At 48.0% G+C, this 25,173-nt stretch overlaps 8 protein-coding genes and 1 non-coding gene across 9 annotated transcripts in view; 5 read left to right on the top strand and 4 right to left on the bottom strand.

Moving 5' to 3' along the window:
• Positions 1–215: 215 nt before the first annotated feature.
• L228DRAFT_151484 (hypothetical protein) lies at positions 216–865 on the bottom strand. The gene has a single exon (XM_018329290.1). It carries the CDS (start codon positions 686–688, stop codon positions 326–328), a length of 363 nt encoding a protein of 120 aa, XP_018187935.1. The 5' UTR covers positions 689–865; the 3' UTR covers positions 216–325.
• A 717-nt stretch (positions 866–1,582) lies between these two features.
• L228DRAFT_248058 (hypothetical protein) lies at positions 1,583–3,548 on the bottom strand. Its single transcript, XM_018332778.1, has one exon. It carries the CDS (start codon positions 3,354–3,356, stop codon positions 1,818–1,820), a length of 1,539 nt encoding a protein of 512 aa, XP_018187934.1. The 5' UTR covers positions 3,357–3,548; the 3' UTR covers positions 1,583–1,817.
• A 369-nt stretch (positions 3,549–3,917) lies between these two features.
• L228DRAFT_239353 (rheb small monomeric GTPase-like protein RhbA) lies at positions 3,918–4,888 on the top strand (the record flags this gene model as incomplete). The annotated part of the gene is made up of 4 exons (XM_018331135.1): positions 3,918–3,972; positions 4,099–4,238; positions 4,416–4,544; positions 4,649–4,888. The coding sequence occupies 4 exons, from the start codon at positions 3,918–3,920 to the stop codon at positions 4,886–4,888; spliced, it is 564 nt and encodes a 187-aa protein (XP_018187933.1).
• A 679-nt stretch (positions 4,889–5,567) lies between these two features.
• Positions 5,568–9,918, bottom strand: L228DRAFT_283529 (DNA repair protein). The gene is made up of 2 exons (XM_018336123.1): positions 9,721–9,918; positions 5,568–9,647 (listed from the first exon to the last, which is right to left on the bottom strand). Exons 1-2 carry the CDS (start codon positions 9,773–9,775, stop codon positions 5,764–5,766), a joined length of 3,939 nt encoding a protein of 1,312 aa, XP_018187932.1. The 5' UTR covers positions 9,776–9,918; the 3' UTR covers positions 5,568–5,763.
• A 402-nt stretch (positions 9,919–10,320) lies between these two features.
• L228DRAFT_221249 (hypothetical protein) lies at positions 10,321–12,530 on the top strand. Its single transcript, XM_018330268.1, has 4 exons — positions 10,321–10,562; positions 10,690–11,151; positions 11,210–11,879; positions 11,938–12,530. The coding sequence occupies exons 1-4, from the start codon at positions 10,473–10,475 to the stop codon at positions 12,141–12,143; spliced, it is 1,428 nt and encodes a 475-aa protein (XP_018187931.1). The 5' UTR covers positions 10,321–10,472; the 3' UTR covers positions 12,144–12,530.
• A 530-nt stretch (positions 12,531–13,060) lies between these two features.
• Positions 13,061–13,157, top strand: L228DRAFT_t82. Its single transcript has one exon. It is a non-coding gene; the product is annotated as a tRNA-Ser (tRNA).
• Positions 13,158–17,290: 4,133 nt separating this feature from the next.
• L228DRAFT_221247 (kinase-like protein) lies at positions 17,291–19,034 on the top strand (the record flags this gene model as incomplete). Its single annotated transcript, XM_018330267.1, has 5 exons — positions 17,291–17,569; positions 17,666–18,155; positions 18,255–18,409; positions 18,463–18,525; positions 18,584–19,034. Coding segments are annotated over exons 1-5 (1,302 nt in total), but the record flags the coding sequence as incomplete, so codon positions are not given.
• A 2,114-nt stretch (positions 19,035–21,148) lies between these two features.
• On the bottom strand, positions 21,149–23,234 carry L228DRAFT_261549 (hypothetical protein). The gene is made up of 3 exons (XM_018334343.1): positions 22,843–23,234; positions 22,407–22,784; positions 21,149–22,343 (listed from the first exon to the last, which is right to left on the bottom strand). Exons 1-3 carry the CDS (start codon positions 22,937–22,939, stop codon positions 21,403–21,405), a joined length of 1,416 nt encoding a protein of 471 aa, XP_018187929.1. The 5' UTR covers positions 22,940–23,234; the 3' UTR covers positions 21,149–21,402.
• Positions 23,235–24,468: 1,234 nt separating this feature from the next.
• L228DRAFT_239348 (WSC-domain-containing protein) overlaps positions 24,469–25,173 on the top strand; it is a gene marked incomplete at both ends in the record, with an annotated part of 1,049 nt that continues 344 nt past the window's right edge. The window contains 3 exons of the mRNA XM_018331134.1: positions 24,469–24,720; positions 24,812–24,895; positions 25,033–25,139. Of these exons, the coding sequence (XP_018187928.1) occupies positions 24,469–24,720; positions 24,812–24,895; positions 25,033–25,139 (443 nt within the window). The remainder of the gene's footprint in view (positions 24,721–24,811; positions 24,896–25,032; positions 25,140–25,173) is intronic.

The raw sequence follows: 25,173 nt of genomic DNA, 5'->3' as shown, positions 1-25,173 counted from the left end.
CCCCCCCCCCTTCCCACGGGCGAGATTCGACGGTTGCATCCACCTTGTCAACCGTATATTTTTAAATCCCTTGTGCCGTCTACTATTCAAATATACGAGGCACACTCTTCCGCACGATTCCTGAGGTATTTTTCATTTTCATATTTTCCAGGCCTCTACGCAAAGCCGCAAAGCCGCAAAGCAGGCAGGAAAGAACATAAATCTGTAAGATATATTATTACTACTACTACTACTACTACTACTACTACTACTACTACTACGACTACTCTAAAAGGGATTTAAAAGTGTGTAAAAATTACTTGGGATTTATCTACACTGTAGCTAGCTAGTAGGTAGTATACCCTGGCCCAGACCCTGACCCTGAGCTCAGAGTCAGAGCTACGTCTGTGAACATTGCATATGACATGCGGTATACCTGCATATCGGATAATTGGAAAGATTGGGAGATTACTGAGAGAAGAAAAAGCCCGTCGTTTTGAGAAATAAACAGGCCAACAAGGACAATAACAGCAAGAAGAGGAAGAAGAGAAGAAGGAGGAGAAGAAGAAGAGGAAGAAGAATCACCCTTCAAAACAACATAATCACCATTCCATAGACATTGAGCAAGAAGAGAAAAAAGTAATCGAAGAAGATAGGGAGGAAAAGAAAGGAAAAAACGGAAAAAAGAAGGATAAGAAAAAATATACATGGAATTGAAGAAGTGAAAGTTAAAATGGGATCCGGAAAAGAAGAAAAGATAAAAGAAGAGGAGAAGGCAAAATTGGGAAAGTAGTCAAAGAAAAGAGAATGTAAAAAAGAAACAGAGAGTAAAAAGAAAAAGAAAAGGGTAATAGAAAGAAACAGACAGAGAACTAAAAGAAAAGGAGACTAGAAGAAACAGAAAGTTTAAATAAAAGAGGGAAAATCCTTTAAAAAGAACAAAACTGAGTAATACTAATACATTGGCCGGCCACCGTCGTCCCACCTGGAGCTTGATCGAGTCTCACTAGGCGCAGGGGTTGGAGTGCCTGTGCCCCTGCCCGTTCCGGGAGAACCAAGCGTAATGTTTCCCTCACTCTCATCACCAACGAGGAACGATCCTGAGCCCGAATTATACTCGAACCCGGCCGGGGGTGGGCTGCCGGGACCCACGCTGTACCGGCCGCTTTCTCTACGTTTTGCCGAGTTTGCCCAGGCATCTTCAATGGCGCCAACGCTGCCAATCCATTCCCAGACACGACCGACGTCGCCACCGCGGCCTTCACGCACAGTCGCGCGGACATTGGCATTCATTTCGACCACGGGCTTGACGCGGCGCCAGAGGTTTTCTCTCCGAGTAGCGGAGAATTCGTCGCGCAAGACATCGTCGCGGAGCTGGCTGACGCTGATCCAGGGTTCGGGGGCCGCGCGGGGGTCTTGGGCGTGTAAAGCGGCCTGAGTGGCGAGACGGTTGAGTGTGAGGGCAACGAGTTGCGGGACGCGGGCGTTGGCGTGGCGATGGGAGTGGAAGCGGCGCCGGATGAATAGGAGCAGGGAGGCGACGAGGATTAGTCCAGCAAGCTGGATTCGATAGCGTGCCAGCGCGAGGCGCGTGGATCGTCGGAGGGCGCAGGAGAGGGAGAGTCGGGCGAGGGAGGTGGATGTGAGTGTGAGACGACCGGACTGTCTGTGGGCGCGAGATGGAGTCTGATTAGTTTGTGAGAATGGGGCACAGTTAGAGATTGTGGTTTGGATAAATAGGTGCTTGAGGCCTGCTGGTAAATAGTGGAGGAAGATTGAGGAGCAGAGGGGGGTTTTCAGGAAGGAGACAAAATGCGAATGGGGTGGATTAAAAAAACTTACCCGTCAAGGCCGCTGAGGACTTCATCTCTCGAGGTGATTTCGCCAAGGGCCGCGGACCATAAATCTTCGAATTCAGACTGGCTGAGGCCTCGTCGGCGCTTCTTGCCCACTTCTTGCTTGAGTTCCTGCTCGTCAATCTCCACGGCGGGTAGCTCTTTGCCCTTGGTGTCCTTGAGATCTCCACACTCCCACTTTGCTCGTCGCTCGCGAAGCTCCTCTACCGCTCGGTCTGCCACAGCCTTGACGCGGCGCGCTTTCTCTCCGTCGGGTTCGCAGGTCGGTGGCAAGGGAACAAGACCGCCGAAGGAGAGTGGATGTGATTTGTAGACAAAGTCGGGCTCGCATTGGGTCTCTAGTTGCGAGTAGCAGTACGCATGCGGCGGACAGGGTTCGCATTGAGGTTCCAAGAAGTTTGCCCAGTCGGGAATGTTAACGTTGGTTGGAATGGAAGGATCTCGTCCAATGCCGCAGTATCCGATGTCGAGCTTCTCTCTCCGCCACCAACCTGCATAACCACCGGCGAGAGCTAAGAGAATCACCCAGGGTGCGGATTTGCTTATGCCTCCCTTTCGCTTAGGCTTCTTTCTTCGGGGAGGCAGAATATCAGCTTCTCCGTTCTTTGCGCGCGCTCTCACCAGCTCAAGCTGCTCCTCGGGGGTGAACTCTTCGCCCGTCTCCACGCCTTCGTCATCCACTGCGAGCTCTTCTTCTTCCTCCTGTTTCCTGCCCCGCAACCGAGATACTGGAACATCAAAAGTCCTTGAACTTGGCGCGGCAAAGCCGTCCCGCTGCTCAATATTTCGATTGGGTGAAAGGTGGCCAGTGCGCCGTCTCGAGACGCTGCTCTTTCTCCGCGAGCTGGATTTGGCAGCGCCAACACTCTTGCGGCTCTTTCGCGCACTAACAGGTTCGTATACCGGCGAACTTCCACTCTGAAATGGGTTATCGTCTGTAAAGACATCGGCTTCAGCCCTGTGACCGTGCCAGCCTTGTTCGGGTGACTCCTGCTTGACAACGGGTGTGGCGGTGCTTTTTCTTGAGCGACGAGCGACAGGTCGTTGAAGCTCCGGATCTGTGGCGTTCTCGGTGTCAGAAGCTCTAGAATGCTTCGTAGACTTGCGCCGTGACACTATCGACGCGGCGGCTGGCGTCCGTGTGGCCGCTGGCGTATCGAACTCCTCCTCAGCCGCAACCTTGCCACTCTTTCTACCGCGTCGTCGGGGGGTTACTGGAGGGGCCCGCGTCGGCACTATTTCCTCTTCATCGTCATCTCCTGCAAGCGAGCCCTCTTGGCTTGAGGGCATGTCAGTAATGCCTCTGCTGCTCCGCTTTGTTCGGGCGCGCGCGGCAAGGAGCCGCTCTGCCTCCGGAACGACATGATCCTCGAACAGCTCGATGAGCTGAGCTTTCTTGGCCGCCGAAGGATAGGGCACGTCATGCGCTACAAGAATCGCGCGAAGTCGGGGGACGGTCAGGGATGCGGGATCAAAATTAGGTGACAAGTACTCGAGCTCGTCATCGTTTATTGACGCCATGATCGGACAAAGCGAGATCCCCGGATATCTCGGAGTTTGTGATAATGTGAGGTAAAGAGTTGATAGAGTCAAAATTACAATAAGAAAAGGTAAGCGACTGGATCAGTCTTATATGTAGAGTGCTCTGGCGAGAGGAGCGTTGATGAAGCTTGAGTGATGGAAGAAAATCAGACGGAAATTCTTCTAGTGACCAAGGTTAGATAGCTTCAAGGCAACAACAGGAGCGGATGTCAACATGGCAACCGGGGGGTGGAAGGGCGAAGAGTGGGACTGTCTATCCTTACGTAATGGCTTCTTTCACTTGTGCCAGTTTGGTTCAACTAGATCACCGTATCTTGAGGACGGCCAGAGAGAGAGAAATTCACCTCTACAAATGGTCAAAGAGCAGTCCTTGTCTCTTTTCATCCCATCCAACAATCTATCCCGGGCTCGAACCTCTTGCTCCTCTTTGTTTTGAGAAGGAGAGCCGTTCATTTAATTTGTGTGTTCTCAAGAGATAACTGATTTCATTGAATCCACTCCTCTTCACCTCCTGTGCTATCTCTCGCTCACTAGATCACCATGCCTGCGCCGCCCAAGCAGAGAAAGATTGCTATCGTCGGCAGCCGTTCAGTGGGTACGTCATTGTCCAGGGGTCGCCCTCATTCTGACTGCGTCCTTCACTCACTCATGCTTCTGTCTTATCGGACTGCATGAAGAGGGGGTTTAATTCAAGATATCAATGGCTCACGGGCATCTGCAGGAAAATCATCCCTGACGGTGCAATTCGTGGATGGTCACTTTGTTGAAAGTTACTATCCTACCATTGAGAACACCTTCAGCCGCGTCATCACCTACAATCGTCAGGACTATGCGACAGAGATTATTGATACTGCTGGACAGGTGAGTTATTTCTTTCTTTTTCTTTAAAAAAAAAATAATTATTATTTTCTTTTCTTCCTCGTTCTTGTGTTTGCTATCATTACTTTAATCCTGCCCTATCACCTATCTTCACGTGACTACAATCGACTTGCATATTAACTATAAAAAGTAAATATATATTAACAAACAAAATTATAGGATGAATATAGCATCCTCAATTCTAAGCATTTCATCGGTGTCCATGGCTACATGCTCGTGTACTCTGTTGCTTCCAAGCAGTCCTTTGACATGATCAGAGTTATCCGGGACAAGATTCTCAACCACTTGGTATGTCACCCTGCAACTTACTTCCAATTTCTCTTCTCCTCCTTTCCCAACCTTTTTTTTCTCCTTCATCTCTAGTTGTAATTCAAACTCACAATCCGATTCAGGGCGCTGAATGGGTCCCCATTGTCATGGTTGGCAACAAATCCGATCTGCGGCCCGAGCAGCGCCAGGTCACCCTGGAAGCCGGCAAGGCGCTTGCTGCCGAAATCAACTGCGGCTTCACCGAAGCTAGTGCCCGGTACAACGAGCACGTCAGCAAGGCCTTTGAGCTGATGATTGCCGAAGTCGAGAAGTCGCAAAACCCCAGCCAGCCCGCCGGCGGCAACAAGTGCGTTGTCATGTAAAGTGGCTAATGCATTGCCGCATTGCCAATAGTGAAGTTGTCGTATCAATTTTCCTCAAACTGTCTATTCACGAAGCTGCGCGAGTTGGAGTTGTTACCTCTGTAAATGCTTGCATCGACCCATATTTCTCTTTTCCTCGTTTGAAACATGGCAGTCATGTACACACCTGTGACGGCGCGGCCGTTACAGCATTCATACGCCAATCGCCGATGTAAACTCTTCATCATTGACTCATCACGATATCTGCAACCAACTGTTGCTTCTACATACCTCTTCGTTTCACGCCAATAGTCTCGTTGCCATGAGTATGAGGGAATCGCTGATATGCTTTTGAAATATCACCAAGTGGTGGAATTTCTTTTTTTTTTTTTCGGTCTGGAATATCAGGTATCACGACTGGGACCTGGGACACTATGGTAGTTCTTTCCTTTCCTTTTTTCTTTTTTCTTTGTCTTTAACCATCTCAAGATGGGCGTTGTTGCATGACAAACTTGACGATCTCCCTCTCCCTCTCTCTCCTATTGTTGTTTCTATTTTTCTTATGGGTGGCGTTTGCAATATCCCATCCAGTACATTTTACCCCTTTTTTTTACTATGTCACTACATTACACGCAACAATTTTCTAAAGAGATATTTAAATAAAAACTACATATTACAGTCAAACGATTTTAATGCCAAGCAGTAATCCTGAGCATCCTGCAGTATTGACCTGAATATGCTAATTCGCACTTAGAAAATCATCGACTAACTAAATCACAACAAGTTCATACAGGGGTATTTTGTGTGTAATCCTTCTCGCATATCCAAACACTAACACCATTCCTCGAAACCAATAGAAAAAGAAAACAATTAACCCAATGAGGTCACCTCCATCATCATCCAAATCGAAACGAGACTTTTCCTAGTCCTCTCGACACAACAGCCTCTTGCACACCCGCACGTACCGACTGCAGCGCACGCCGCCATGCCTGAAAAGGTGAAACTTTTTCAGCCCCTTTTGTATCTTCTCCGCGGTCATCATCTCCTCCTCGCCTTTCACTTCGTCCTCCTCCTCCTTGTCCAGCACCATCATCAACAACGACACAGTCCCCTTTGGCATCATGCAGGATCCAAGCCAACCAATCCGCCACCGCAACAGCCTTATGCATATCCCGTTCTTCAGTCACTACTCGTTTCAAGTACTTGACTAGCGCAGCGACATCTTCCTCGTACGGCGGCTCGTCCGCAAACTCTGCATACCATGCTGAAACTGCATCACGCAGGTCCGGCAGGGCAGTTAGGCGGCGGGTGGTAAACGTAGGTTTTGGCGGACGGGGAGGGAGATGGAGTTGTCGGGGTTGGTTCTGTTGCTGTTGCTGTTGCTGCTGCCTTCGTGTGGTAACCGTACCACCGGCACCGAGACCGGCCCTGGACAAGAAACCACCACTAGCAGCAGCAGCAAGGCTCGAGCCCCGTTTTCCTCTGGAGCCGCGTGTGCGGGTGCCAAAGGGGTTGGGAAGTTGGAGGTGTGATCGCGCCAAGAGGTGTTTGCGGCGCTGCTCGGCGAGGAGTTCGGCGCGGATATCGGGCGGTAAGGCGGCGAGAAAGTCTGGAGCAATGGGTTCGGAATCTGTCGCTGTGGCGGCGGGGTTGTCCGCGGTAGTGGTGGCGGATTGGCGAGTGGTAGCGACAAAGTTCGATTGAGTGAGTGTTGGGTTAAAGGAAGCAGCAGCAGACAGATTAGAGGTGAGTTTGGAGGTGGTTCGTTTCTTGGTGGGTGTGGTTTGCTTTTTGGAAGTGAGGGGCGCAAATGGGCGGGATTTACGGGGCGATTGTGGGAGAAGGGATTGTGTGATTCCATCGTGACGGCGGGACGGAGATAATGTGGTTTGCGGATGGGTGGTTGTATAAAAGTCCAAGACTTCGGCTCGGACATCCTCTGGTAAGGCGTCGAGAGCTTCTGGGTCGAGTTGGAAGGGATTAGGAAGGGGAGGAACGGCAGGGGATGCGGATCGCGAAGAAGAAGGCCGTATGTTGCCTGTGACAGGAGTAGTTGCGCGAGATGTAGGCTGGGGTGTATGTTTGGATCTGGGAGACGAAGGGGCTGGGGGGGCTTCGTCGGTGGTTTTGTCCATAGAGAGATTTGTTGGAAAGAGCTTGGATCGAATGTCTGCTGGCAATTCTGCAAGGACGCGAGGATCGACTTGGCTTGGGAGGATGAATTGCGTTCCTAGCATGTTAAGTGGTTTCGCCGATTCGTCCTGCGGCGCACCTGATTTTGGTCCGATGATTGATCCTGGGGAACGGAATTTCTGCGCTTTATGAGGACTTTCGCCGTAATCTGAGATGGGATCGTCTGCTTGCTCTGCCGGTTGTGCGGCACTAGAGTTTGGCTGTACTGGGCGTTTGAAAGATAGTAGCTTTTGGCTGCTACTTGGTTGTCCTTCTCCCGTAACTTTCAAAGGCTCTAGCCGGGTCATCTGCAGGCCTATACCGCGGAGCTCGCCAGGAGAAACATTGAACCCTCTGAGTATGGAAATGGATTCCTTAGAGAGAATGTCTATGGCGTTCGTGGCCACACCCAAGAGGATGCTCTTATTAAAGGTATCGCATTTGCCGTGGCCCAAGTGCTTGGGCGGATCCAAGGGAGCATCTGCTGCTCGTCGCATAACTTTCATAGTCAGTTGCCGGCCTTTAACTCGCTGGACTTCAAGCCGTCGATGAAGCTCCTCGGACAGATTATGGATAAATTCTTCTGCTTGGGCTTGGGTTTCAAAACGCACGCCCCAGTTGACTTCGGCAGAAACAGACTTGCGAACAACTTGATCGCCGACTTCGATTCGGTCGATCCCACGAGCGTATTCCCAGATCTTCTCGCCAGTTTTGGGTCCCAAGGCCGATATCAGTCGCTCCTTGGACACTTCGCGAATGTCCTTGACAAACTTGACGCCTATTTCCTCAAGTTTACCCCCAATACTGTAAGAGACACCAGGCAAATCTTGGACTTCCAGAGGTCCAATGAAGTCGAGCACGTCTTCCGGCTTGACTTGGTACTGGCCAGCAGGCTTCGCCTTACGGAGAGCAAGCTTCGCAAGGAGAATGTTTCCTCCAATACCTACGGATACAGCACAGCTGGTGAGATCTTTAACCCTGTCGCGAATGCCTTGGGCAATCTCATCCGCTTTCGCCTGCTCACGCCAAATGCTGCCTTCTCGGACGCCAGTGCCCTCGCTTCCTCCAGCGGCTATGCAGAGTGAGCTGACATCAACAAGGGCCTCGTCCACACTGACACTCTGCACAATGCCTCCAGTAGCTAGAATAGCATCGTAGAAATTTCTACTTGCTTCCTCATAACCTTTAAAATCATATGGTAATACCTTCAGTTCAGGACACAGATTTTGTGCCTGTTTCATCCACATTCCGTTTTTTATGCCAAACTTTCGAGCTGGATAATTGCAGCTTGCAATTTCTGAGCCTGGACCACCGCCATGAGCAACAACTGCCGGTTTCTCCATATATTGCGGAGAATTTTTCATTGACACGGCCACGAAAAAGCTGTCAAAATCAACATGTAAGATATATCGCCTGGCGCGAGGATTATGTTTCTGGAGAGCCCTTTGTGTCGCGGAAGTTTCGGCGGTCAGGGCCTGCAATTGCGATTTGAGATCGGCCTTCCAGCTTGAAAGATGATGTAGACGGGATTCCGAATAGTACTGTTTAAGGAAATCCGGGTTGACCACGGTAGATTTGCGAACCCGCGGATCCGCTAACAGCAGAGCATTATGTTCTTCTGCTGTCTTTGCAGGTCGCTTCACTGATGAAGGAGACGCTTGATCCCGCGCACGATCCGTGCCAATACCAGAGGGTGACTCTTCTGGAGAAGCGAGATTGTCTTCTTCAAAATCTAGAGGCTCAACTGAAGGTAATTGTTTATCCTTTTGACTTTCATCTCCAAAGCTTATCGCAGCGGCGTCAGCTAGAAGCTCAAAGTCGTCTTGGATTGGATCGGGGTCTGCCGTAGGTGGATGAGAATGGTGCCTCTCCTGAGTAAATCTGGGCGTATTTGCAGATGGTAATGAAACTTCACGAACTAGGCGAGAAGAGCTCGTTTCGAAGGAAGGAACAGATTTGCTACTCTCCTTGATTCTCTGCGCCTGGCTCGAAGAAACGAGGTCGAGTGTGCCACTCTGACTTGCCGTTCGCAAGGATTGTGTATTTGGAAGCGGTTGATTATACTCGTCGATCTCGTCATCGATCGGACGTATCAGTTGCTTTGTGTACCAGCTGGCATCGGTCTGATCACGGTAGCCTTCCCGCTGAGACTTTGTTTGGCTGACCACCTTTCCATTGTCGAAACCAAGGGTTTTTTGTCTTGGGCCTTCATCTAAGACCCTGTAGTTCTCCCATGGTAATAGCCTTCCTGCATTTACACTATCCACTACCCAAGCAGGCTTTACGATCCGGTATCTTCTAAACTCAACAGCTTTCTTCGGGGTCAGGCTGCTCGCGATGATATGCGTGACAGTGGTCTTGCCGTCAAGATATTGTGAAAATCCTCCTCCATGGGTTACGATAAGCACATGAATGTCATTCAGTGACGGCTGCGTATATCCATTGACGTGTGCGACAATGCCGCGGAAAATGGGCGGTTTCTCCGGCGAAGATGCGCGGAGCTCCACGTCTAGGTTCTGTAGCTTGATCTTCTTTCGTCGAAAGTAGTCGGCGAACCCTCCAAATTCAGACCCTTGATATTCCTCGCCTTCCTCATTTTCGAACTCATCTTTAAATTGTCAGCCAATTATTTTTCCCAACAAGAAACAAAAAAAAAGGAAATATAAAACGCGTGCTCTTACGGTTCTCGATCCTCTTGCGAACCCGGTTGGAATTCGCCTCGAGCCTGGAGCCCATCTTGATCCACGCGCCAACCACCTGAGTCAGTATTTTCAATCATGTTCAAGAAGAACAACTAAAGTCTGCTCATGCATAGCTCCAGCAGATCACTTTTAATGCTCGTCTCATCACGTACAAACATGAATGGAAGGGATGACGCGCTATGCGGGATGTCGCGTGGAAATAGAAGGATAACGTCAAGTGGCTAAACGTAACACAATATGCTACCCGGTGATCTCTGATAAGCTCGATAAAGATCAGTAGGTTAAATTATGAACAAATGAGGTTAGTCTCAGAAGAAGAGCAGAACTTTTAACCGAAGCGATGGTGAAGCGGTAAACCGATACTGAACAAGGCAGCACATAACCTCTGGCGAAAACACCCTAAGCTACTTGGTCTTCCCAAAACAGGTTTGGCGTCTAGTTTTTTTCGCGTTTTCCCCAATACGCTTGAGATTATGGCGGATCACTCCGTCTACTGTGTTGATCGAGCGACCCTGCTCGTTGCCTTGGCTTCCATCTTTTTTCTTTCCCTTCCTTTCCCTTCCTTGCACTACTTTGGTATCCTGCACCACTCTTTCCTCTTTTTTTTTTTTTCATTTCAATTTTTTAGAGGTTGAAAGACGCGATTGAGGGTACCATCTAGATCGTCATTTAATTCATTTCCTACTTATCGCAAAATTTTTTCTTGATTCGCTTTTCAACCGTTCCGCAAGATGTCTGGCATGCTTCCTGTTGCCGTCTACGGCCTCGAGGTGCCGGCTGGCGATGTCATCATCCCAGCTGTTCCTGATTTCCCTGCGACTGTGAGTCTTATCCTTGAAATTTCTCAGATGAAGAATTGTTGGCCAGCGCAATGCTGGCTGCTTTTGTACTTTTTCATCTCTTGCTCGCATGTTCTCCTTTGACATCCCAGCTGACAATTACATCCAGTTCCGCATCACCATGGCCGCCATTGACCCTAGCGCCCCGGCCCAGAATGATGCCGCCAACGGCAACGCCACTCCTCGTGCGACACTGAAGATCATTCGCCAGGCAATTGATGCCGAGGACGAGGACGACGAGGACGACGAGGATGAGGAATATCTTCGCAGACTTATCGGTGGCTCCGACTCTGAGGAGGAGGAGTCTTCTGACGAGGAAGCTAATGGCGGTCCCAGCGACCCTTCCAAGAGCAAGAAGGCTCGCAAGGAGGCTGCCGTTGAGGCCCTGAAGAAGGCCCTCGCCGAGCAGGACGCCATGGAGGTTGACGGCGAGGCTAAGAAGTCTACCAAGGGTAAGGGCAAGGCTAGCGAGGAGGAGGAGTCTGACGAGGAGAGCGACGAGGAGGACGACGAGGAGGGTGAGGACCTCGAGATCGAGGAATTTGTTATTTGCACCCTCGACCCTGCCAAGGTACGTGATATGTTAAGTGTTGCCTGGTGCAAGCAAACAGTACTGACCTTCTCCGTAGCACTACCAGCAACCCCTTGACATCACCATCGGTGAGGGTGAGCGCTGCTTCTTTAAGGTCTCTGGTACTCACACTGTTTTCCTCACTGGTAACTACGTTGTGCCTGCTGGTGATGACCACCACCACGACGATGAGGAGGACGAGGAGGATGAGGACTATGACCTTTCTCCTGATGAGGATGAGCTCGACGATGAGTACGATGAGGACGAGGAGAGCGATGAGCTTGATACTCTCGAGAACCCCCGTATCTCCGAAGTCGCCAGCGAGGACGAGGAGGTAGCTCCCAAGCTTGTTGAGGCTTCCAAGGCCGACAAGAAGGGTAAGAACAAGCGTGCCGCTGAGGAAACTGCCACTCTCGATGCTGCCATCGCCAAGGACCAGAAGAAGCAGAAGAACAACGCCGGCAAGGCCATCGAGAAGAAGGAGGAGAAGGCCAAGGAGAGCCCCGCCGGCAAGGGCGATAAGAAGGTTCAGTTCGCCAAGAACCTCGAGCAAGGTCCTACCGGCTCTGCCGCCAAAGAGGAGAAGGCCAAGGCCACTACCGGCGTGAAGACTGTTCAGGGCGTCAAGATTGATGACAAGAAGCTCGGTTCTGGTCCTGCGTCCAAGAAGGGCGACAAGGTCAGCATGCGTTACATTGGCAAGTTCCAGGACGGCAAGGTCTTTGATGGTTAGTTCACTCCATTTTAACTGACTGAGATGCGACAATCGCTAACGATTTGCAACAGCCAATAAGAAGGGCAAGCCTTTCACCTTTACTCTCGGCAAGGGTGAGGTCATCAAGGGCTGGGACATTGGTGTCGCCGGCATGTCCGTCGGCGGTGAGCGCCGCATTGTCATCCCGTCCAACCTTGCCTATGGCAGCCGTCCCCCGCCAGGCATGCCCCCGAATGCTGCCCTCACCTTCGACATTAAGATGCTGGAGATTAAATAAATTGCCTGCATTTGACCAGCTAGCATGATCTAAGGGTTCATACGGGGAGTTTGGAAAGACTAGGTTTCAAAACGGAAAATTGTCTCTTGTCTCTTTTTTTTTTTTTCAAGTACATTATCAAGCATATGTTTCGACAGGCTTTCGACCTTGTGTGCATATGCAGTTTGGAGATTTTTTCTTTGTTCACAGCCGGCGCATGAATTGTTCAGGCTCTTGCGTGTCCTTCACTCAGCCAGTGGCAAGTGGAACTTGCGTTAATGAGCGGGCTTCCTACTAGATTGCTCTTCAACTCGGTCCTCATCTGTTGATTGTTGGACACTTGACCGGGTATCTTGTACAATTAATTTCTCCTAGATTGGCTAAAAGTTAACTTGATTTCCAAAATCCAAAAATTCGATAATCTGCCGTTTGGCAAATGCCCGTGATCTGTATCCTAAGCTAATCACAAAGCTGGAAGTCCAACGTACAGCAGATATATTCATAAGACCAAAATGAAACTGCCGGTCATATAGAGGCTTTATTAAATCATTTTATCTTTTAGAAAATTGGTGTAGCTGTTGGAAACAAGCTATTCGATCTCTTCGAAACATGCAAGCTTCGTAGAATTTGATATTATCATTGAAAAGATGCGTTACGGCTGTGATTACATTCTGAGAAATTATTAGTTGTATTTTACAGATAAGCGTGACTTTGAACGAAAAAGAGTAGGGAATATTCAGCACAAGAGCTGGGGAAAGAGCCAGATTTGAGAATGTTTTTCAATGCTTGTCCCGCCTCACTGGGGAAAAAACCCATGAAAACAATAAGTTACGAAATTGAAGCATACAATCCTCGACGAAAGATTCCCCTATTTCCCTTCATATTAAGCTTTTGTGTTTAGATTATCGCTCGTTTGGGTTAGTCTGAACATCTAAATTGTCGTGATGTCCGAGTGGTTAAGGAGAGAGACTCGAATTCTTGGAAGTTTGTGATCTCTTGGCTTCGGCCGCGCAAGTTCGAATCTTGTTCACGACGCCATTTCTTTTTCTTTTTTGCATCTACAATCAAGATTTTTATAATATAATGCTTTGATCCAAATTATGTGGATACGTATATTATATTATCTTCGAATTATCTTGGTTTGGTCATTTCATTTAATTTGGCACTTCGGTGAATAAACATGGGAGCAAGCATTGCACACATAATACGCATAATGTTGGTCATGGTTTAATGAGGTCATCTATTGGCTTCTGTGTTGATGACTCCAATTATTATTTAGATATGATGGACAAAAATTATGAGAAAACGGAACTGGTCCTCAGTGCGGAGACATGAACCTGTAAATGAACGGGTCCTACCTTAGGTATGTGTTGTAGTCGGTTCTTAACTAGACCCTGGCCTACGTCGACACTGGTCCCAGAATCTTGATGAGTTCCGCAACCGAGCTACATGCTCTGACCTCTCTTGTCCTCCACGCAAAAGAGTCATCGCTTTCTTTGTTTCACTAATTACAACGATGAACACCTACTAAAATGATACTGATTGCAGAGACATTGTAACGTCTTAGATCCCACCGTGGGATTGGTCAAACTATACGTTGCGAAGTCAATTGGATAGCTTCCCATGTTGTCTGGTGGAATAGAGACGATCATCAGCCAATCTAGGGACGGACTTCCTCAATCGCAGCCACATTACCCAGCTCCAATTGTTAGGAGACTTATGATTCATTCAAATTATATGAGCGATCTACTATATTAGGTAGTGAGCTCGCTGCTTCAGGATGTTTCCCCGGCTATTGTCACGGGATAATCGTGGAATCTCGCTGAGACCGGCTCTTTTTGATGTCAACTAATATAATTCTATCGCAGACGCTGTTGCTTGCCGCAGCCAAGTGGAGCAAGGTCGATATATCGACTATTAACTGAATTTTGTTAGCTCATTGACTATTTCAGCTGGGCCTGAATTGATATCTGCTTCAGATTATTGAACCGTGAAAGGCTGCCATGGATGTGGTTCTCTTCGACACTTGCATGCAGCAGCCCGATGAAGGGGCGATGCTACTTCAATTGAAAGCGTGCCTTTCTGAGAATCGTTGCAGAGAGTCTCTCTGACAAGTCTCCATACGGATGCCATCTCTCTGCGATGACCAGAGACAGGGAAATACCGCGGTGCGGGATATGCCCAGAGCTTCAATACCAGCCCCGCGGACAGCATGATGGGCTAGGGCTCTATTTCCCTATTATTCTGCCTCGTTGATCACTTGCAATGGGCCTATATCGATGCGTCCATGGCTGTCGCATGATCCTCGAGACGCTGGGTATCAACTGAATTTTGGGATTTGCAATACGTTCTTCATTTCCAATTCGCAGCTCTATCACCTTCACTTATTCTTTAATTCCCTTAATTTTCATCTATCTTCAGCGCATGTTCTCCTTCTCCACTGTCAGAGCTTTTTCAATGTACCCTTCGGCAAGTCTTGACTCGAGGTATGTTCGGACATAGTGGCGGCAAGAACGGCCACTCCTTCGCTCCTTCCTCAACACCACGATTCTTCTCCCCATCCCCCCACGATCTCCCTCAACCTCCGCACCTTCCTTCCCATGCTCCTTCCTTCTTTCAAACCTCTTTTTGTTTTGATCTCGCTACGCGTTCACGATGGGTCGAGTGATCTGGCACCCTCTCCCTTCTGTATATAAACCCGCCATTCCCCACCCCAGCGCCTCTCTTCTTCTCCCTCTTCTTTCCACCCATTTTCTGATTCGTAAAGCTTCACATAACTCTCACACTTCACTGTGCTTTCACACAGTCCTTTTTTGTAAATCGTCACACAGTTCTCATAGTCGCTTCTCCCACTCTTCTTTCTCATCTCTCTCGTGAGTTTCCTTGTCTTCAAAAGTGTTCCATCGGGACACTTTTGCTTCACGTTTTATGTTTCACGTCTCTACTCAAGAGTTTACACCTGTTCAAGTTCACTGCCTCTTGAGTCGAAGTCTCTGAAATACTTTGTTTCTGTACTTCTCAGTTCTGTATTTTGTTCTCGCCTTGATCACTTCTGAATTTGCGGAAATTTCTTTTCTTGTTACTTCTATTTGCTTTCGCGACACTTGTTTCCGACTACAATGGCGTCCGCCATTGCGGTCAATAAGAGAAAAGCTCGTTGGAACTCACTCTTTGGTTCCGACGTCGCCGATAAGAAAATTGTCGTGGCCGAGCGTCGCTCCGCCGCTACGAACCCATCGGGCGAATTTGAACGTCGCTTGGTAGATATTGGATTTGGCCAAGAAGCTCCCAGGAGTACTGTTGGTGGCGATGCGATCAGGAAAACAAGTTCCAAATTTCTGTCCATGATTGGCATACGCAAGAAGATTGGTAAGTTCACTCCTCCTACTTGTATCGAGACACAGTATGCTAATTCTCATATAGTAGAAGGCAAGCACGACAACGGCTTCGCCGACGAGCGCGAGATCGCCCTTAGTATTATAAAAGATGCCGCATCTCCCAAACGCAGCGATCATGGGTCTACAGACGCGGCTTTTGGCTCAGAAGTTATTTGGGATGCGGATGAGTACCTCAGCAGACCAGAATGTGCTCATTTGGCCCCAAGCCGTTCGCACCCAGATGAAGCGCCTGGCGCAGATCGTCCCCGATCGTTTTCGGCAGATGTTCTGCGGGAACTTCCTCAGGCTCCCCTTAGGAAGGCCAAGACGCCGTCCCCGAAACACCCTCGTGCAATTCGTCAGAGCATGGGTACGCCGGGTCAGCTTCATATGCTATCTCATAAGATATCGACTACATTTGGTCATCCGACAATCGTGCACCGTCCTCAGATGAGAGGCCGAGCGAATTTATTCAATAGCGAAAATTCGGTTGATCAGAAAACTGAGAGCGACAACTATTTGGTGTCTGTGTCACTTGCCGATGCAGAGAAGTCGAAGATAGGGGAGGCTGCGTCCACTATCTCATTCGAGCTCCCAACCCCAACCGCGCATTTGGCGTCTAGGGGGACCCCTACAAAGTCACGTGCTGAGAATGCACTTTTGGAGGTTTTGGAACGATCAGAGGATGTGTCACGTGACCGTATCGCGTCTCTGGATTCGATTATGGCGCCAGCATTTACCGCGCCTCCCGCAACGGCTACCACAAGCGCGCTTATTATTTACGAGGGAACTCCCTCACGGGTGCTTCGTGAGCGTATTCTTGATTCTTCAGTGGAGTCATACGATACTGCCCCATCCAGCGTTGAAGCCCTCAAAGGGAGTTCCTCGCCTGATGATGAGAAGTCAACCGCTCAAACCTCTTTTCCATCTGATCGTTTACCCTCTCCCCTCGGCGAAGGTCATGAAAACATTTGCTCAATTTCCCCTTGCTCGCTCAGAGCGAAGTCGAGACATGCTCTCCCTAGCGATGCCTTGGTCACGGCAACTGGGGTTTTTGAGAAACCTTCGCCTAAAGGATGTGCACTTGATCCGAGCTTGGTTGAGGAGTCTGTTGCTAGATCCTCCCTTTCTAGCGTTTCCGCTGAAGGCGTCGCGGCGGACAATGCTTCGAATGAATCGTCGATTTTTGAAAAGGACTTAGCTGTCAATCAAATTTCCTCTCGCGGCGAAGATCCATTTGTGTCTTCGCAGGCAAAGGTCCTTTTTGGGGAACCTTCGACTGACGGCTCATTGGAGACAAAGGACAAGCCTTCTGTCAAGAAGTCCCCTGTGAAGTTATCACCCGTCAAGGTGTGGTCGGGTAAAAAATCCCACATTTTTGGGTCCCCACTCAAGGTCTCCCGGACCCGGCCTTTCCAGAATGACGCGCCTGCATCAAAGGGAGAAGATGCATCGTGTGCCAGTTCTGAGATGCCCAAGCAGAAAATCTTCTTTGGTGGCTTGCCGGCGGAAAAGTCAAACTTGCCTGCTGCACAAATGGTTTCGGCAGGTCCATCGAAATTTTCTTTGCATCGTTTTGCTGCAGACTATTCTATTGAAAAAATGGCTGCTTCCCCCAGCAAAAAGATATACGGCAATGTTGCGCAAAAAGTCCATATGGGAGAAAGCAAGCTCAATCCCATGTGGAAGGGAAAGGCGAGAGCTGATCCCTCTCCCCTCACTGACCTGGCACCTGTCATCAAACCGTCAGTTGTCACTGTTGAAACTACGGCAAGTGCCAAGATCTTTTTTGAAACCCACTTCAATTCCATTCTAGCGGGAAATACGACGCCCCGGGATCAGAGACGTCGGGCCCTTGAGGCTAAGTTTGAGGCTGAAAACATATCGCCCAAGCAGCGAGATGAGGAGCTGTGGAAATGGGCTTGTATGGAGACTGAATATCTCCGACAGACTCGTGTACTGCGCGCAAGGGCAAGCAGCCGAGTTTTTTCACCCTCTCAAAATGTCACCGTTGGTGGTTACGAAGTTATTCGCGTCCTTGGCAAAGGAAGTTTTGGCGTGGTTCGGCTCGTCAAAGAAGAGGATCTCGCTTTAACCAAATCTCTCCAACCTACCAACTCTCTTGACAAGAGCTCCGAGTCGCATAGCTTGATTGATGGCAAAAAGGCGTCATCGAAGAAGGTGTATGCCATGAAGGTCATCAAGAAATCGGATATGCTGCGCAATTCCCAAGAAGGGCATTTGCGAGCCGAGCGCGATTTCCTTGTTGCATCTGAGCGATCGCGGTGGGTCGTGCCGTTGATCGCCAGCTTCCAAGACACGAGCAACTTGTACCTGGTCATGGATTATATGGTCGGAGGCGACTTCCTTGGTCTTCTTATTCGGAAGAACACACTGAGCGAGGAGATGACTAAATGGTACGTTGCGGAGATGATTCTTTGCGTCGAAGAAGCGCACCGGATGAAATGGATTCATCGAGACATTAAGCCTGATAACTTTTTGATCTCGGCGTCTGGCCATTTGAAGATATCTGATTTTGGGTTGGCCTTTGACGGTCACTGGGCGCACGACCAATCCTACTATAATAACCACCGACATTCCCTTGTGCACCGGCTGGGAATCGAGGTTCAGGGTGACACTATTGACCGCGAGCAAGGTCAAAAGGTTGCCACAGCGATGAAACTTGCTAGTGTCTTGAACGGTGGAAAGCCAGTCAAGTCCCCATATGTCGCCCATGTGGAGGAGGATATGGGAGACGAGAATATTCTTCAATATCGCAACAGAACCGGTAAGCGCCAGCTTGCCAAGAGTATTGTCGGCACTAGTCAATACATGGCGCCGGAGGTCATTAGAGGCGACCCTTACGATGGGCGCTGCGATTGGTGGTCGATTGGTATAATCATATTTGAGGTGAGTCTTCTTCTACATCTTTGGCAGCAAAATGTCACCTAACAGGTTTCTAGTGTCTATTTGGTTACACTCCTTTCTGCTGCGATGATCGTACAGAAACAAAATATAAGATTTTGGTAAGTTTCCAACTCTTGAACTGGCGGTTATACATTGGAGTCTAACTGGGAAAAATAGCATCATGCCACCACATTGGAATTTCCTGAATCAAAGGATGTTTCCCTAGAAGTAGTGGACTTGATCCGCAAAATTCTGCGAGAACGCGAGCTTCGGCTCTCTTCCAAGAAGTATTGGCCAAATGATTGGGACCGCCTGCTTCCAAACACTGGCATTACGCCCGATCAGACCTCGGTTCAGGATTACACTGGACATTACGTCTTCCCCGACGATGCCGAAGACATTAAGAGGCACAAGTTTTTCAAGCGGTGGAATTGGCAAAATCAACACTTGTCCCATCCCCCCTTTGTCCCCAAGGTGAAGAGCGAGGAAGATACAAAGTATTTTGATGAGGGCCAAAGCATTAGCGATGTTGAACCTTCAAAGGAGTCTTCGACTCGTGGTTCCAGCTCTGGCAGCTCACGAATCGCTGAAATTAATCGCATTGTCGCAGAAGCTGCCCGCACCGGCTCCTATGAGGCGCAGCGCCCACGGTCGAAGACGGCACGTGAGCTTATTGCTGCCGAAAATGCTAAAATCGCCGTGGCTGAGCAAAAGGTTGCGGCTGAGAAGAAGGCTTTTGCCGCGCGTCGCCGCCCTCGCGACATTTTGCTACGCGATCCGGTTGTTGGTAAACAAGTCTTGGAGTTGAGAAAGCGTGGCGCGTTTCTCGGATACACGTATCGCCGACCTCACAATGTTGTCGCCGATCCCCTTCGTGTGACTAGTGGATTTGTTGGATCAAGGGTTCCTTCTATCCCGTGATTCTGGTATTCTTTTTTCTACTCTTTTTTTTTCTGTTTCACTTTTTTTTTGTACTTGAACTGTATTACTTTGGCAAATGGCGGCGACAGCTCTTGAGTCTTTTGGTATTTTATCACTGGCGTCGCTTGGGGAACGATTATAGATGATTGGTGGTCAAGAGTTTTTATCCCAGGTTATAGGGTCTTGTGTCCTTTTTGTTTTCTATTCTATTACACTGGCAGACGGCGGCGAACTTGACTTGGTATTTTATCTTTGGCGTCGCTACAGGCTGAACTATGACTTTGGTCATTGGCGCAGATCAGGGTTTCTTTTTATCCCATGATATCCCGCGGTTATTGGTTTCTTTTTGTCTTTTTATGGTATTACATTGGCGAATGGTCAAGCGGACCTACGAATGGTATACAGTTTTTTTAGCATTTTATCTTGACATCGCGTCGCATCGCGTCGTCGCGTCAACAGTCTGGACTCACAACAATGAGTTGATCATCGAGACTTAGTTCAGAGTTTCAATCGAAACCTTTTATTATTTTAATTCATGATCCAGGCGTAAGGAATGTCTGTGCATGTACAGCCGGGTGTATGTCTAGGTCCGGCATCCTCTGTAGTCGTATCGTCGTATCGTGTGTTCATCCTCCCATGCTCTCTCTATACCTCATCCTTGCCATCCTTTCTCGTCATCTCCATCCTCTCTTACCTTGTCATTATTTTTTCTTTTTCGCGCTCCATTATAAGTCATTCATCACGGATTTATTTATTCTTTTTTCTCGGTTTCTTTTCCCTCGTCTTTTCTTTTCCTTACTCTTCTTTTTTTTTTTCTCTTCTTTTCTTTTTTTTTTCGATTTCCCTTCTTTTCTATCTATTCGAGATCGATACTTGCTTTTCATCAGTCTTACAGTCTTACTGTCTTACATTCTGATTTTGTTGTTGCCAACTTGCTATATATGTATCGTGTGATTCGTGTATCGAAGGGCTGTAATGATGTGAATCATGTGATGTTGCAATGTTGTGATGAGTCTGTTTCTCTTTCCTTCCCTTCTAGTCATTTCCTAGACCTTGATTCCCATTTTACTTTTTCTTTTTCCCTTCCCTTTAATTGTCTTTCTTCATTTATTTATCTCTTTCTCTCTTTCTGTCTCTGTCCTTCTCATTTTGTATTCTTCTTTTTCTTTAAGAACCCTTTTTTTTGTCTCCATCTCTTTTATTTTAGTTTCATTTAAATTTAAATTTTTTCACTGCCTAGTGTTTACTTATTTCCCTTCATCCTTCTTTTTTTCTTGGTCCTTTTTCCCTCTCTTGTTTTTTTTTTTTTTTTTTTTTTTATTTTTTTTTTTTTTTCTATATTATTTTTCTTGTTCTACTTTTTTTAAGGGCTTCTTTCTTTCGTCCCTCCCCTCTCTCCCTCTCCATCCCTTCTTCTTCTTCTTCTTCCCTGTTTTAGTTGTTTTTCTTTTTCTGTTTTATTTTGGGCTTTCTTAGACGTTTGACTGAAGGAATCAAAAGAGTCGCGAAGTCAGGGAGGCGGGGAGTCGTGGAGTTTGGGGAGGGGCAGCTTATTCCAGAATCCAGAATCCAGAATCGAATCGTAGAATCATTTTAGAATCATTGTAGATCAAGAATCACAAATTGCAATCTTTTCCTTTATATATACTAATATATACTATCCTCTTAATTGGTTGGCTCGAAATTGTAACCTCCACTGAGTCCACACTTTTTCTTTTTGTAGTTTTCTTGGTTCGATGTGCCACTGTGTTTTATCTCATGTGATCACCGACAGAGATGTTGTATATGTTATAGCGAATGATTATATCATACTTTAATTTTCCCTTTTATTTTATTTTTTCTGAGTTGAGATTGTTCAAGATTGAAGATTCACGGATTAAAGGAAAAGAGAAGATCTATTGCCGTTGAAACGCCTCTGATGATTGAGATTGGTTCGAGGAGTGGGGGTTTAGGAATTCATAATATCTGGATCCAGGCCAACGCCAACACTAATGCAAGTAATAAGTGGAGTTGTGCTGCTGATAGTTAAAAGTGACGGGAACCGGTAAAAAGGAGAGCGATATAAATCCTGGAAGTCAAAAACGAGACACAGATCTCCATACTTTTGGGGGAAAGGGCCATTTGTTTGCCGCTTCTTCAGGCGAGAGTTCGTCAGGATCTTTCATGACAGTCTCGATAAACAGATCGAAAAGTTTCTTGTTCTCTTCATTGATCGCTTCCCATTGCTCATTGGAAAGTGTAGGATACCAACCTGTGTCATCAGTGCACAGAGCATCCGCTATGAAATTGCGCAGCTGCGTAGTGACTTCGTAGTCTTCCACTTGTTTGTCGTAATCTGCCAGTTCCTCTCTTGTGAATTCAAACGGACATGTTCCGGGGAGTCCTAAGTCGCTCCAGTCTCGTGAGATGCGAAGCAAGCAATTACGCAGAGGGACTAGGCTACCATCGTGGGAGAAGAGCTGGCAGTATGTAAAGGGTTCCCATAGTCTGCGTTCAAACGACATGGCGTCAAATGCATGTTTGTTGTGTTGTAAGGTGGCTGTTTCGTAGTGCTTTGTTCGGTGTGCGGCATTCCAGACCTGGATAGCTTCCTCTTGCTGCTCGCGAGTCTGTTGGTTAAAGTCTTCTGGTAAATTTGGTACTTCATGACCGGGCTTGTAGCCCTTTGGAGGCGCTAAAAAGACGGGAAGCTGAGCGTCTAGAAGCAGCGGAGCGATATGGGTTGATTGCCAGTCAATGATTCCTGTGATGTGAGTCGGATCATCGGGAGAAACGAAAATGTTGCCTAGATGGGAATTTTTACGCCACAATGCAGGGGTTGAAAGCTTTACAATGCGGGAATCGCTGGATATAATAGGGAGTATACTCGATATTTTTTGCAAGAGATGTTGATAGTCAGTGACGGATTGATCTCTGTTAAAGGAATGCAAACGGCGTTGGATTTTGGAGCTGGACTTTCTGGTGGTGTCCAATTCTCGTCTGGTTATTGATTGAGCGTACTCTGTAAATGAGGCCCCTACAACCACATTAGTGAGCTTTGTAGCAATACCAGAAATTGATAACCAAGTGGACAGCTTACAGGGCCCCATATCCGCTGTGATTCGAGATGTGTCGCAATTATCTTGCCATATCAACCGTTTAACGGATGGTCCGATACAAAACAGTTTTGCGGGGTCGAGAGTCTCAGGGAGTGGGATGCCCTCGAACTTGGTAGGAACTGAATCTCGTAGGAAGAGACTCCCGTATGCTGAGAAGTCAAAGCTAATAAGATCCCTTTCCATTTCGACTATCCGATCAATAATCTTGTAGTGCTCTGGGGTGCTCATAGTCTCCCAAACTTCAGCCAGTGCAACTCCGGGGATCTTTTCCATGAGTATATACTCTGTGCCTATTGCATTTGCAGAATCTGAACTCCATGCAAGCACATTGGGGACGGGGATTGTTGTGTGTGATTGCACTAGACAATCCTTGTATCAGAAATACACATAGAGATGAGGAAAAATAAGCAAACATACGGAATTTCAAGGTGGCCACTTCAGATGCCGTAGCGAGGAGCCTAGGCCCAGCATTTGGGCAAGGAATCTTTGCAATAATCTCGTGTCCATCATTCATTTTGAGAAGCAAGGCCTTGTTGTAGGTTCCCTCTGTCTTGTCGATACGCACACATTTTGTCGTGACACCGAATAATGATGCAGCGAGACGACATAACTGGTTGATATCAAACTGGACGAAACGCTATGCAAATTGATCTTCTTCGTCAACCAGCCATCTTCCAGATGAGTATTTGAAGAGCTCTTGAGGCTCGATAGCTTTGACTGTCGTGGGACCCAGTTTCACAAATGTGTCTGGAAGGGAAGTATCTCCTCGATTCGAATCAGTGGAATTGAATCTAAGAGTTCCAATCCAAGCCCCGTGAGGTACAGGCCTGACAGATTTATTTATCAAGCTTGACTGAAGCCACAATGGAGATAAACGCTGTTTTAACATGATCGTTGTTGATCATCTCGTGTTTGTGTCTAGCCCGATGACCACACTAAGGCAGTGTGGAGTTTTAGTTAATCGAGCGCTACGCCCTGCGAGCCGAATTCTCTTTTCTACAGGTAACGGGACATGCTAGTTAAGCTCCTCAATTAGGAATATCTACTTGTACTCCCCTTACTGTTCTCTGTACTACTATTGAAACAATTTTTCTTCTCCCCGTATTCAGCCACCTGCAGCTTATACCAAAAAGACTACTTTCTGCAACCCAATCTGTCATGGTTTCATCCATTTCTGTCGTCTCTTTTTGGGCTCTAGAACCCTTGGATCTCCCAAATGGGGCGAAACTCCAAGTCGGCTAACAATGACACTATTGAATCCAATGGATCCTCCCGTCTGCATTTGCAGCTTCATTGGCTATGGCGACGGCTAGACAATTGTCTAACAACGTGGCTAAGGATGAGCTAGAGATGTCGCTCATGGGGACCCTTTCCCTCCAGCTGGGGTTGGTCCCACGCCTATTGATGTTTGGATTCCCCCAACTGCATTATCATCACTAGGCTTCGGCGCTGATTCCTCCCAGGTAAGTTAGTTATACAGACCCTGACGAAAAAAGGACTCGCCCTTCGCTGACCCACATCTATTCCTCCCAGACGGCAATTGACCTTCATCCGGGCTCCTAAAAGCAGTCGTCAGTTGTTATGGGAAGATAGACTTTGGTCTAGACAAAATTGCCGATCCGTCTCCAAACAGCCCTAAAGAGCTGTCGATTCCACCGTTTTCGATTCTGTCACTTATCACCCATTTTCCCTCTCTTCAATTCCGCCTCTTTCTGCATCACGACGCCTCTGCCGTGCTTCCGTGCTCTAGCACTTGCATACTTGTCGCATCTTAAGCCGTTGGGGACGATATCGCGGTGGTTGATTACTGGCCAGTCTTATCTCTCCAGATGATATTTTGAGCCTGTTTCTCGCTGTTCCAAGCAGTTCCTACCTTGACTGCCCTGTACATATATAACCTCGATATAGCGATTGTCCACCTCTCCGCTGTCGAATTTCTATTTCGCGGCCACGGTTGCAGACACTCGATTTCTGAGCGACAACACAATCTGCGGAAACAGCCAGCCCAACACACCGCGAATGCGTCGCCCACCGCAAATCAACATGATGACTACCACCGCCTTTACAATTTTTGCTCGCCTTCTCCTCTTTGCCCTCCCGCTTCTCGCATATATTTGTCCCGTCCTAGCAGCATCCTCCAGTGGCAGTGCCACTCCGACGAGTGCTTCAGCCGCTGCATCGGCTTCGGCGACGATTGATCCCGGCAGTCACGGATATACATATATAGGATGTTATAACGAGACCACAGGCTTTTCAGCCGGTGGGGATGTGCGTGCCTTGACTGGTGGGACAGTGGTGAGTCCTCTCAATGATCCCCCATAGTTACACATATACCCGCTCATCTCGAAACCGAACCCTGAAATGATGGCTAATTCTCGTTCAACAGAATGCTTCCAACACCATGACGGTAGAGCAATGCTTTAACATCTGCGGAGACCAGCAATACGCCGGGCTGGAATATACCCGAGAGGTACGTACATTAATCACATTCATCATGTCCACGCCTTGCCCTTGTTGCTCCTTCCTCTCAATCCCTCGTCCTCCCATTCCCTTATATGTTCGCTTTTGTTCAATATCTCTTCTAACTCTGCTCAATCAATTTTCCAGTGCTGGTGCGGCCCGTATCTCAACTCCCAGTCTGTCAAACTCAACGATTCCGAATGCAATTTGCAATGCATGGGCGATAAATCTGAATTCTGCGGTGGGCCTTTGAAGTGCGTATAGCCCTGATCTTTTCTCAGCATCTCA

This window comes from Xylona heveae (genome assembly GCF_001619985.1).
Source record: "Xylona heveae TC161 unplaced genomic scaffold L228scaffold_6, whole genome shotgun sequence".
In the NCBI taxonomy this organism is placed as follows: Eukaryota; Fungi; Ascomycota; class Xylonomycetes; order Xylonales; family Xylonaceae; genus Xylona; species Xylona heveae.
This window is presented reverse-complemented; position numbering and strand designations above follow the sequence as displayed.